Source organism: Botryllus schlosseri, chromosome 16 (assembly GCF_051294905.1).
Source record: "Botryllus schlosseri isolate E-star chromosome 16, Bs_hap1, whole genome shotgun sequence".
Lineage (NCBI taxonomy): Eukaryota > Metazoa > Chordata > Ascidiacea > Stolidobranchia > Styelidae > Botryllus > Botryllus schlosseri.
This window is the reverse complement of record NC_137251.1, coordinates 8,589,106-8,602,553: the sequence shown is the minus strand read 5'-3', so window position 1 is coordinate 8,602,553 and position 13,448 is coordinate 8,589,106. Positions and strand designations below refer to the sequence as shown.

General features: G+C 39.6%; 1 protein-coding gene across 2 annotated transcripts in view; it reads left to right on the top strand.

The window, feature by feature from the left end:
• The window catches only part of LOC145459451 (DBH-like monooxygenase protein 2 homolog), a 33,625-nt gene that overhangs the window by 17,912 nt on the left and 2,265 nt on the right, over positions 1-13,448 (top strand). Inside the window, exons 8-15 of one of the 2 annotated variants that reach the window (XM_080338085.1) lie at positions 56-133; positions 894-992; positions 2,956-3,058; positions 5,133-5,302; positions 5,453-5,545; positions 6,016-6,110; positions 9,275-9,431; positions 11,979-12,115. In XM_080338085.1, the coding sequence (XP_080194211.1) occupies positions 56-133; positions 894-992; positions 2,956-3,058; positions 5,133-5,302; positions 5,453-5,545; positions 6,016-6,110; positions 9,275-9,431; positions 11,979-12,115 (932 nt within the window). The remainder of the gene's footprint in view (positions 1-55; positions 134-893; positions 993-2,955; positions 3,059-5,132; positions 5,303-5,452; positions 5,546-6,015; positions 6,111-9,274; positions 9,432-11,978; positions 12,116-13,448) is intronic. The other variant, XM_080338086.1, reaches the window with a different exon arrangement.

Sequence of the window (13,448 nt, the reverse complement as noted above, 5' to 3'; positions counted from 1 at the left end):
TACTTCTTTACATGTTCCACACCAACACGATGTGGAATTAAATATTTTACTTCAGATGGAACCTGTCATTGAAAACATCAGGAACGTGCACCACATGCTCATTTTCACGTGCCCTACTTCTTGGACACCGGAAGCAAGTATAGAGGGATTCTGATCCCAAATATATCGGCGTTTCTATATTTGTGAACTTTGGGCATCCGAATCGAATGGATCCGATATTTATGCAAAATAATCAGATTTGAAATCCTTATGTTAAGCATTTCGCTACCATATATCGTCGGAAGATTAGATCATATCTTGAAGAGCTGTGTAGCTAATGACAATGCGTACCGCGTGAACATGTAAAGTTCCTGCCTTGTTGAAGGCTCTAATCCTAATGAGGTTACACCTGTTGCTGTCGTACTGTTCCTCCGGCGACATAAATTTTACGAACATAATTTATCGAAATGACAATATCGCACACAAGCAGCGATATAATTTGGTGAACTTTAGACATAGAAGAGTATGCGAAATAGACTGAGAAAGTGGGACGATAAGAATCATTGAGGGAATACGTCGCCCTAGCGAAGAGATTATTTTCGTATTCAATTCACAAAATTCCGCATATCTTTACCTCGATACAATTTCCAGAATGTTCAGCGCTAGTGCAAACATTCATGATTAATAATTGCTGATCACATCCGGATCCGATTATCGTGGTATAGAACTGTGTACACGAAGTCGACTACTCTATTGTCAGTCGTTTTGTTACGGAGCTACTAATCGCGAGATAATGCAGATTACTTCAAGATAAACTAGGTTCATCAGATAAACATAAATTCTCGCTTCTCATATCTCATTGACGCTGATCTCCTCGGTACCGCGAAGCAAAAATACGTTAATTGCTTTTATAGGGAATTTGGCAACCAGATACGGACGTAAGATGTGGTGTTGAAGGTACACCCAAACCAGATTGCAATCACATTCTCACGGGATGGGCTGTTGGAGGTCTTGTAAGTTTTTATTCAACTCATGTGCTGACAAGATTCAACTCATGCCCGCATTCAAGTCGAAATACAAGCTATTTCTTCAAAATGAATACTAGTCAGCCTTCAGGATTGCCGGACTATACGACCTTACATATCGATCTCGCCTTCCGCCACATACTACCTCATTTTGTCGCTTGCCTCTGATATTATTTGCATTACTTTCTATTCAGTGTACAGTACACTGTACATGCCTCTTCTCTACTTCGCCTAGGGCAATGTGGGTGTCTGATTTAAAGACTACTTCAAGTCGTTTCGACACCTACCTATCTTTTCATTGTATCGCAATTTAATGGTGTTTTGAAATGATGAAAATATTAATAAACTGATACTGAAGATGTATAGCATAAGCCCAGGTCAGATTGGCGCCAGCATTTTCAGCACAAATGCACAATGGAGAAATTATATATATGTACATTCCGATCCATAGATTCACAGTTTATTAATCGTCATAAACGACTCCACCGCATGGAGTTATTACTGAAACATATTGACAATGTCGGAATAACAAACAGAATTTTTCGTTCGCATTTGATACGAATAAATCCGATCAAATAGGCCTACATAAAGGAATATTTTTAAAATCGAAAATATTAGGGATGGTGTGAGCCTCTGAAAGGTTAAGGTTTGTGTGAACGCGAACCTTATTGAAAGGTTCTGTGTGAACGCGAACGTGAGCCACATGCCAACTCCAACCCTATATTTCAGTGAAGTGATAGCCTATATTAATGTACATGTACACGATACCTAGCGACGACTCGGGCCACATAATGTCAGAATGCTGAAGTACATATTGACGTTCTAAACGTCGCTAAATGTATCAACTGGGCAATCAAATGATATAATAATCCCATAAAATCAATATTTTTCGTCGCTTTGCCAACAATTTTGACGAGGACTTGCAATGGACAACCGGACAATGTATTTGGCGTCCTAGTATTTCTACGTTGATATTGAGCAGAGTTTGAAACGGGTTTCTATACTTGCGACCAAGATTATCCCATTAACAAGTTATAGAGCAGTAGCCAACACCCCATTCGCAAGGATTTGGTTTTTATGATACAGTAAGCATATGAAGTCAAGATTGACCCGCACGCTTGCTAGATTTTTTACATCAGACAACTATATCAATCTTATTGATTGGTTGAATAAGCATCATTCGCTCACTGCATGTAGTGTATTTCGCTCTGGATGTTGTGTGATTGCGGGTCAAGCTCGCAGCAGAGAGTCACTAAATATTCACAAACGGAAAGCTGGATATTTCGAGCGAACTGTTGTAACAAAGCAGGTAAAAATTTTGAGATTGTCAAGGTGCATGCTCGTTTAGTGTTGATTTTTTATGCTCCCGGCGCCGTGCACCGAGTGGCCCACAGTTGAAACGTACTAAATTTCAACCAAAGTTGCTATAATAAAGTGAAAATTGTAATATATGAAAAAGTTTCACAGTGCAGAGCCTCCCAAGGTTCGTTTGTGAACGTGAACCTCTAAATTTCCGAGGTTCACACACAGAACGCGAACTTGAACCTCACGTTCACGCCATCCCTAGAAAATATGATTGGTCGAAAATTTTTGTAATCGTTGATCTGTTTTCTTCGCACTCGAAACAAATGATGCACCCGGAGTATTAAACATCGGACTTTAGTTTGGATTAATCGATCGAATCATTAAAATGCTGATAAAGGATATTCGGGAATCACCAGGTTCTAGAGGATTTTGTGGCCTGTGATGTCGCGCGTGAACCCCATGTTTTAATTGAGCGAAAATTTCTTCAAACTATCTTTCTCATAATATAAATTGACAAGTATATTTGTCGAGTAGCCCACGGCCACATTGCGGAGAGCTCATGCCATATGCACGGCACTGTTCCTCCCTTTGAGCATGCTACAATTGATCATACAATTTCATAATTCATGATTTTATTGGTGTACAGGCAGTAACATTTCCCGAAGAGACCGGACTTCCCCTTGGCGAGAACAACGGCAGTATGTATGTTCTTCTGGAGACGCACTACGACAATATTGACATACAGGAAGGTGCACATCATCTATTATATAATATATATGTTATATTACATTGAACTGAATTGAATGACAATAGCTGCGTTAGGCATGTCGTTTTAAGCGATATATTTTACCGGGGTGGTCAAAGTAGTCAACATCGCTACTCAAGTAGAAGTAGAAGTAACGCCGAAAATGTCAACATAAGTAGAAGTAGAAGTAGTAAATGAAAGATCTGAAAAGTTCTTAAGTATGTTGATTAAGAACGTAGATTTGGTGAGGGATCGCATACTTTTAGCGGGTAATCGGAGGTAGCTACTGTAAAAGTTACAAGAGACGAATGTAAATTAATGAATGGAACAATCTTGGAATATATATTCAGTTAATGTGATACATGATCTCTTTCACGCCGGTCAATAATCGTCAGATTATATATTCATTCAATCAAGACACACACAAAGTACAATGTTATACGCAAGACACAATGCGCAATAGAATGATGCCGAAGCGACCAGTAACGGCCTCTTAATCTGGCATTCATCTCGGCCTGGTGCCCGATATCAATCGTTCGATGTTAATCTTTATTCGGTCGGCTTTTCTCTTTTAGACGCCGTCTTGTTCTGTCCATTCGCATCTTTAAGTTCTTCCTTCATCGGATCTTTTTTCTGGCCTTTTATATCGCCGTATGAACGAGCTGTGGAAGTCACCAACACGCCAGAGATGAGCGGATTTGAAATTTCTATGTCCCAATCCAAATTCAAATCCTAATCCATAACTTTTTCATATTCAAGTCCATGTCCAATCCTAATCCGATTCCAACTGGAAATTAAAAAAAATACTAATTTATGCAATGGAGGGATTCGAAAATTTTCTTTCCCAACCAACCATTCACTTGATTCAAGATAACTTAGTAACCATAAGTATATTAATAACTGATCTGAATAAAGTTTGTCGCCATTCGCCACACGACATTTCAATCTCCCAGAAAATAGTTCAATCCAATCCAAATCCTAATCCGTTCTGAAAAATATGTCTAATCCAAATCCAATCTAAATCCGACAAAATTTCACAAATCCTGTTTTTTCAAAACCTAATCCTAATCCATGCTCATCTCTGCAACACGCTATAACTCCACTGCAAAATCACGGCTAATCGCATGCAGGCAGTCATGGGCGAGACGGGTGTATCATCACGAATCACAAGTATGAATGGTATATATGAATGTGTGTGTCTTGACCAGGGATATATAGAACTCCGCGATGACGCAATTGACGCAGTCAGCCATCCCGGAGTTCTATATATCCCTGGTCTTGACCTACATCGAATCCTTGAAACTGCATCAGCGAACATTTAGGGTTGCCGAGAACCCTGGTTAAGAGCCAACGCCTCCGATGTAGCCTACTATATGCGTCCGAATACACGCTCTTGCCGCTTTGATTAGGGGATTAGTATCATTAGTTTCGAAGAACCTGGGTTGCGGTCGACCAGCTGCGGTCTCTTAATCTGCCACCCACTTCGGCCGATAGTGCACGATGACACAGTTTTTCCATGTTGATCGTTATTCGGCGGTCCAATTTAGACGTTCTTTCTTGCTCTTTTCTTTCGCTTTCTTCTTGACTAAGTTCTTCATCTGGTCTGTCTCTGGTCTGCCGGGTAAGAGAAGCTCAGATAAATGTCCGGCGGCATTAATCGAACCCGGGACGCCTTTGTAAGTGGCGAAGAAGCTCACAACTATACGCTATATCTTAAAATAATTGCATGCATAAAAGTGATGCAAGCTTCTCACGGCACTACACTTTTCAAAATCCAAAGTGTCATAGGTGTGCCTAAACACTGTTGTATTAGCAGTGGAAGTAGAGACTAAGCATAGCCACCCGAGTAATTATAGTGCAAATAGGCAAAACCTATTCCTGAATATACTCAGTAGAAGTACTTCGTTATACTGACATCAGCTGGTATTTTATACCTACGGATTTTGGTACGCAGTTGCTCGCCGGGAGCAGAAGAATACTATATGGTGCTGCTATTGCTGCAATCTATTCTTAGATTTCCGGCACATCGCTGACAATTATAAGTATAGTCTGGGATTGACTTCTTTCTGTTACTGCAGGAATTGTTGATAGTTCTGGAATGCGACTCGTATACACACCCAACTTAAGAAAATACGATACTGGCATATTCGGAGTAGTACAACATATCGGTGGACTACATCATTTCATCCCACCAAGAGCGGAAAGTTTCACCACAAAAGTACCGTGTAAATCAATCTGTTTAGACTCCGTAAGTACCTATCATTAGCATACGATTGGTTATTATACTGTTTATAATTACCATTGAATTTGAATAAATAATATCGAGAGCATTCGTATGGGACTGCATGCAAAACAAACATTACATTTACGTTGAGGATGTATTCGTGATATTTGATAGGGACGACACACGACATCATTTAAGATTGCATTCATGGTCACAATCATTGCATTTTACTTTGGGCCGAGCTGGTACATCGCAAAGGGCATAGAGGTAATTACCAAGTCTTGATCCTTCATATAGCCAATACTTCAGTGCTGTTGCGTAACATAAAAGCCTCGTATATTGGTACTGGGCAATGTGGGCATGGAGACAGTTGACATATTTCGACTATAACTAGCCAGATAGGGGGTGTGTCTTCCCAGTTTGGTGTGACTAATTCGAGACACAGAACCTTTTCTCCGAAGACCCTGACGGACTGTATGGACCAACTGGGCCAATCAACAAAGCAATCGGAATTTTACAGGGAAACACATATGTAGGCTATGCTCCTTCTTGACTAACAAATCCTATAGAAGTGGGCCGTGCTACAAGTCCGCAGATACCGAATCATTATATGCATGGCCAATGGCCATTGCAATCGACTAACGTCATGAACACACAAAACAAACATATATGTCGTACTCGCACCGGAAATCGCTATTAGTCACAGTTTAATTTTATATAGAAACATGCTTTAACAGGTTATTCGGTCTTCTGAAAATCAGAGCTTGGCTGTTCACCACGTATTGCTGCATTCTCATTTGGCTGGAAGGAAAATGAAGATGCGGCATTTCAGGTATTAAGCTTCATAATGTTGAAGAGAAAAAGGCAGATTCACCTACATCAGGGATGTCCAAACTACCGTCCACGAATCAATTTGTCTTGATCTTTAAGAGGTTTTGAAATTTTAATCAAAAAGGCCCGCTCATGAAAACTTTTCAGTCAAAAATGTATATTGTACTGCATAGTTCCAACATAACATTATGACAGTCAGTGGGAAAGTGCGTCTACGCAATTAGCTAAATCATATAAATCAGTCATTCTCAACCTTTTCGTCCAGTCGGCACGCTATATCAAAGGAATAAACAGTTCGCGGTAACGCAGCGCTGAATCAACTTTAGGAGCGTTTCAGCGTTTCAAAGAATAGTAGAAATAGCGCCGAATAAGTTGTAAAGTATAATGCATGTCAGCAATCGTATTCAAATTGTTACCGAGAATGGACGTTACCTAGAACGGACATTGCCGAGAATGACATTATACCGAGAAATGATAATGCCGAGAATGACATTACCAAGAACGAGATCCATACTCGTGATTTGCCTTAGAATGTTCGCACAGAAGTTCTTGTTCGCAAACGAACCTTGTAATCATGTTGCTAGAATGAAAGAAATATTCGGTAATCTTAACATCAGTGATCAAAATTCGTGTAAATAATGTATTTTATCAATATATTAGGACTTGATTTCCCCGCAATCTCGTCACCTATGTCTTTTAACCGACGAGCACGTGCTATAGCTTTTAATCTCCACCGTCGTACACCGCTATAAAAGCCCGAACATGTCTCTGTCTACCTCGACAATTACCGAAATCCAGTACCGACAACAACACCCGCGTGACGTGTTACCGGCACTCCCTTGCTCGTGTTACCACGCGCTTGCTCGTATTAACGAATGCATAGTCTCTACGCATATACATTATCCAGTTGCATTGCAATATAGCTGCAATGCCGTGCGCAACTGGATTTATGCCTCTATTTCCGAAAGCGAGTTACGACAACAAGCTCGAATCATGTTACAACGAAGAGAGATATCTCATCGACCTCTGCTCCATATCATACCAGCCATAGAACCTGATTTCACAGATAACAATCATTTATCCAAGGCGGAATCCAGTATATCGTGATAAATTTTGACATGATTCAGTTCGCTTGGAAGAGTAACGTCGGGCCGACGTTTCAATCATTTTTACTGATACTATCGTTCCTATATTCGGGCAAATGAATTATGCTCTCAACATTTTAGCCGTTAGTGCAACAATGGCTCGAGGAAACAATACATGGCAGCTCTGAATTTCGGTCACATCTCGAGAGTGATCTAAATTTCATCGTTTTAACTGTGGCTGAATGTTTTTATGATTTTCTCGGTAATGTATGTTCTCGGTCGTCTGTTTCTTGGTAATGTTCATTCGCGGTAACAGCATTCTTGGTCTTGTCTATCTCCGTGATGGCTATAGGGTTGCATTTAAAACAAAAATCCATTTAAAGCAAACATGTTTAATACAATGCCCTCGTTTAAAAGATGTTTATTATTGAGTTTTTTGTTTGTTTTTTAAGCCATGACGTCACGAATATTCAATTGTGACGTCATAGTGGATTGACGTTGACAATTGGAAACATAGGGTAAATATAGGTCATTTGTCGAAATATCTGCACTATTGCTGTTGAACCGACTATTTTGCGGGTTTCAGCCGTCCCATATCGATATACGTCGGCTATATCGGGTGGTAATTGTACGTAGGCTCATGCAATATGTTTTGGAAAGTATTTACACAATTATGGCATATTTATACAACTTGAAAAAACGCAATTTTATAAAATGCATTTGTATTAAATGCAACCCTACCTATACCCACGCGCCCAACCTGGGGGGCGCGAAAGCTCGGACGGGGGCGCGAAGAAGCGGTCAACTGAAAAAACTTTCGTGCATTGCACGATTTACCTCCAATTCACGCGTGTTTCTCTATATATACACACCGAATTTCATATTTTTTAATTCTCTTATCAACAGTTACAACCTTCCAGGCCATCAAAAAATCTCTTGGAGTTGCTAGCATCCCGGTTGGATTTTGTGATATGACGATAAGGGGGACGCGAAATTTTTCACTATCATAAAGGGGGGCGTGTCTAAAAAAGTTTGGGGACCACTGGTTTAAAACATGTTTTAAACAAAGTGCTTTAAAACACCGTTTGTTTTAAATGCAACCCTAGTAATGGCATTCCCGTAATGTCCATTCTCAACCGTGTCTTTTCTCGGTAATACCATTCTCGGCAATGTCAATCTCGGTATTAAACAGTCACGCCCGAGCCCCTGACCTACATGATGGAAGCAATGTTCCCTCAAATTTTTTACGAGTCTGCGCGCACTCACCAACTCACTGCGCGGTCCTTTGGACAACAGTGCGTAACGACTAAAAAAGAGGTCATCACTTCGGATTTTTTGTGCGCAGCTTAGATTTTCTGTGCGCCGAGACCATGTTAGCACTGCGTGATTGGGCACGTGCGCAGTTCGGAGGGAACATTAAATGGAAATCTTCAACCTTCAATCTTGCCGTCTCCTTCTGTCATCGCTAACATTCATATAAAACTGACATGCTCGAAGATTGACGCCGACATCGTTGATTGTTAAGTGGGCGGCCGATTCTGAAATCATTGCGTCTTGTTAATATTTTATAAATTTCGTCTTGTAGACGTGATGTGACCGTATTCCTATCACATATTCAGTGCGAGATGTAATTCCCTGCACTATTCTGCTTTTGTCTGACTGGCGAGAGCGTGTTTACCAGAAATCAGTGAATGAAATATTTAAAAAATCCTTTACTGGATCAGAGATCCAAATCCTGAAGTCAATCCGTATCTCATATCCAAGTGCAGATTCGGCAGTGATTGAAATCTAGTAAAGAGTCACATATGAATTAGGAATTAGTAGAAATTCCATTCCGAATCCAGTCTTTCGAAAATCGTAATTCACCCCCATAGCGAAGAATGCGAGTTCTAAAAACAGTATTGAAGCTTATCAGTCTTTAGCGGTTTAGACTTCTTTCATCATACCTTCCCGACGCGCGAGATCCCGTGTATCTTGTTTACCTTACGGCAGGAATGTTTCGTTCAATGAGATACAATAATCCACATTTAAGTCGAGCCGCTTCCTGAAAGGTCTATTCGCTATGAACCTTGACCTTCAGGGACGGTAAAGAGCTACCTTACGTTATGTACGACAATACATACGATTTTGAATATCAAGAGTATGTAAAATTGGATCCGTATGTCACAATTCTGCCCGGGGACGAACTTCAATTGGAGTGCACGTACAGTACCGAGGGCCGTGATTACGTAACGGAGGTAGGCTTACTACTTTTCGAACCTTTTAAAATTTAAATGTAAGTCTCATTATATTGATTATGCTCTTGTAATTTAAAATTTGCGGGCCCTGTAATTCGATCGGATTCTGGTATATATCGAACTGAATTATCTAAGATTAGGAATTAATTCCAGTACGAATATTGATATCTTTTGCAATATGAGTTGTGCGCGGCTCAATAGTGTCCCTTGCACGCAAGTGCTATATATATAAGGACGATAAGACGTGCATACCAGTGTTGGGAGCAAGTCACTACCTTCGAGTCACGAGTCATTTCGAGTCATTCCGCATTTTGACTCGAGTCAAGTCAAGTCAATCGATTTTCGTAGGTGACTCGAGTCAAGTCAAGTCACTCGATTTTTGGAGGTGACTCGAGTCAAGTCGAGTCAAGTCAAGTCAAGTCACGAGCCAAGTAACAATTCAATTCAAGTTGCCTTTTCGAAGTATGAGGCATGATTACGTCATGGCATTTTGCTGGCTGTTTGAAATGGTTGCCCGACATATGAGCAAGGGCTCTTCAAAAATGACTTTTTCTCTCAAATCGTACTGGCTACTTGATAAAATTGTTAGGTTACCTATTTTAAGCCTACACACAAAATTTGGTTCAATTCCAGCCAGTAACCCCTTTGCTACAGGAGAAGTAAGTTTCTATTTATTATGTAAAAATAAATAATAAAAAATTTGAAAATTTTCTGTTCACCCCATGAAAGTGTTATGCTGTCTATAGAAACGATGCTCACCAAATTTGGTTCAATTCCAACCAGTGGAAGCGGAATTATTGCCGTCGGAAAATTTGGATTTGAATAAAATAGTATTTACGGTGAGCACAACTATAATAAATAAACAAAGAATCGGACACCGTAAATACTATTTTGTTCAAATCCAAATTTTTCGACGGCAATAACTCCGCTTCCAATGGTTGGAATTGAACCAAATTTGGTGAGCATCGTTTCTATAGACAGCCTAACACTTTCATGGGGTGAACAGAAAATTTTTATATTTTTTATTATTTATTTTTATATAATAAATAGAAACTTTCTTCTCCTGTAGCAAAGCGGTTACTGGCTGGAATTGAACCAAATTTTGAGTGTAGGCTTAAATTAGGTAACCTAACAATATTATCAAGTAGCCAGTACGATTTGAGAAAAAAAGTCATTTTTGAAGAGCCCTAATGAGCATGCGACACAATGGAAAACGACAGTTCAGCATGGAACACATCAACATGCGTCACTTCAGCATATGACTGTATAACCCAAAAACTTACCCTAACCCGTAACATAGCCTAACCTAACCTAACCTAGCCTAACCTAACCTAAAGCCTAATCCTAACCCAACTATAAATCTAACCCTAACCCGTAATTTAACCCACATGTTCATGTGTCGCATGCTAAATTGTCGCATGTCGAAGTCTCGCATGCTGTAATGTCGCATGCTCAATTGCTCATATGTCCACGGACCATTTGAAATACCGATTGAGTGATCATTGATTCTGAACCAATGAACGAATATAGAGTCAGATATACACGCAAGAAGGCGCTGTATCGTTCACATACGTAGAACTGCTAAACTACGTAAGTAATTGCATAGCCTCAGTTTATAGTTACCAGCCAAAATAGAGAATAGAGAAACGAATTGGTAAGATGCAATACATTGCCCATTTACAAATTGACATGATACAATTCGAACCTGCGCCAATGGTTGATGACTATATAAACTATATTCTAATTCAATTTCAATAAAACCAAGAGGTTTGGTTACGGTAAGAACAGAGAACAGAAATATACATTTTGCTGTTAAATTACTTAACTATACTGGTTTACGACATAGTAAGCTATAAGCGTCGACCACTTCATTTGCGGTCAATTTATTTGTGACGGAACAATGAAGGCACAGTGAAACGCACGATCATTGAATGATTAGTCGCTCTCACGGGTTACACGAGCGTTTCGCGAGCAATCCGACCATATGTAAGATACACTGATTTTTATCGACACCGATTACTTGATGACTTGAAATTGACTCGTGACTTTTGCTCCGAGTCACGAGTCAATCCACATTTTTGATACGCCAAGTCAAGTCAAGTTAAGTCATTTTAGCAAAGTGACTCGAGTCAAGTCAAGTCAAGTCATTTTAGCAAAGTGATGCGAGTCAAGTCAAGTCATACGAAAAAGGTGACTCGAGTCTGACTCGAGTCAAGTCATGACTCGAGTCATCCCAACACTGGTGCATACTGCATATGCAGTACAATGCATGTGCTTTGTTCAAGTGCAGTGAGCACTGTTGATTGGGCACTGGGCAGTCTCAACACACATTTGCCGAAGAGACAAATAGGCTATATTCGTAGTGACTGAAACTATACTCCGTAATTGTGGAGGACTATTTTTATGGAATTTCGCGCAGCATAAAATCTCTGTTGTGTCATTGCTGAATATTGCTGTGTCTGGTATCACGCTGCATGGCGTGTAGCTCTAATGGAAGATGACACCAGTTCTAAATGAAGATAAATAAGATAATCTACAAATTTTCAGGGTGGCGATGGTACACACCATGAAATGTGCGTCGGTTACATTTCTTACTACCCTGCCGTAGATTTTGACGGTTGTGCGGCGTTTACGCATCCAAACGATTCCTTGCAATATTTTGGAATAACCTCCTACGATCGAACGTAAGTGCTGCAACGTAAGTGATAAGACCTATATGCCTTAAAAACATGAATCGGAATAAATAAAGATGACTGTTCTGACATATATAGCAGCATGCTACCTCGATTTCTGCGAGATCAAAATTTGAAATGTGATAATTTTTGGATAACAGAAGTTATTACAATGCAATCCATAAATTAGGACACATCTCCGACCTAACTTGCATGGTGCATCGTGATGATCAGTGATTATTAGGGCAGGTTTTTGCAACTGTTGTAACTTTTTACAGCTTCCGGCAGCTTCCTAAATACTCAGAAGTTATGTAGTATGGTGTTTTTGAGCTGTTTGGAGGAATCTTATATTGCAACTTTTTGCAACTTTTTTCCATTTTTTAAGCAAATTTTTGTAACTTTTTCGTTTTTTCATGCAACTAACTTTTTACTGGATATATTTGGCACCAAATGTAAATAAATCACTTGATTATTTCACCGTCGTTTAAATTTGAGGTCCTTTCTAATTTGTCGTACATTCAGGCTAGCCCGCCAAAAATTATATTTTCACTGGCTCAATATTTTCAGACTGTTGATTGTTGATTGATTGTTTTCTACAGTGGCTTAGATACGGATCGACTCTAGTATCACATACCCTAATAATTTCAAGGAACTTGTCCAATGTCCATAAATGCAGCTTTTTAGTGCAACTTTTGTGAAAAATAAATGCAACTTTTTACTGAAACCTTTGTGAAAAATTAGTTGGTCATTTCACACCAGTCCGATATTCTTTATTTTTGATTCCGTATTTACCGACTTGTAGCGCGGCCCACTTCAGGCCTTTATAAGACAAAGCTTATGCGAATCACTTGGCGAGGAGGAGCCTAGATAAACCTCCAACACTTAGGTAGGAGTTCAGGATTCGACCTCGGTCGGTCTCGAACCCACAACCCATTGGTTTTGCAGCTGTGGATCAACAACAACAATATTAAAGAAGTTATGTTCCTAAACAAACCTCCGCAATGTAAGTGCTTAGACCAACCGTAAATCCTGCTCAATAAGTTATATTTAAATATACGTCTGTACCATATGGGTGTTCATGTTCATGGGGTGGACATGTTTTACCTATTTATAGGGTTGCATTTAAAACAAAAATAAATTTAAAACAAACATGTTTAAACAAGGCCTTTGCTTAAAACATGTTTTTATTGGGTTCTTTTGTTTGTTTTTTCAAGCCATGGCGTCACGAATATTCAATTGTGACGTTATAGTGAATTGACATTCACAATTGAAAATATAGGGTAAATATAGCTCCTTTGACGAAATATCTACGTACTACAGCTGTTGAATCGACTATTTTCCGGCT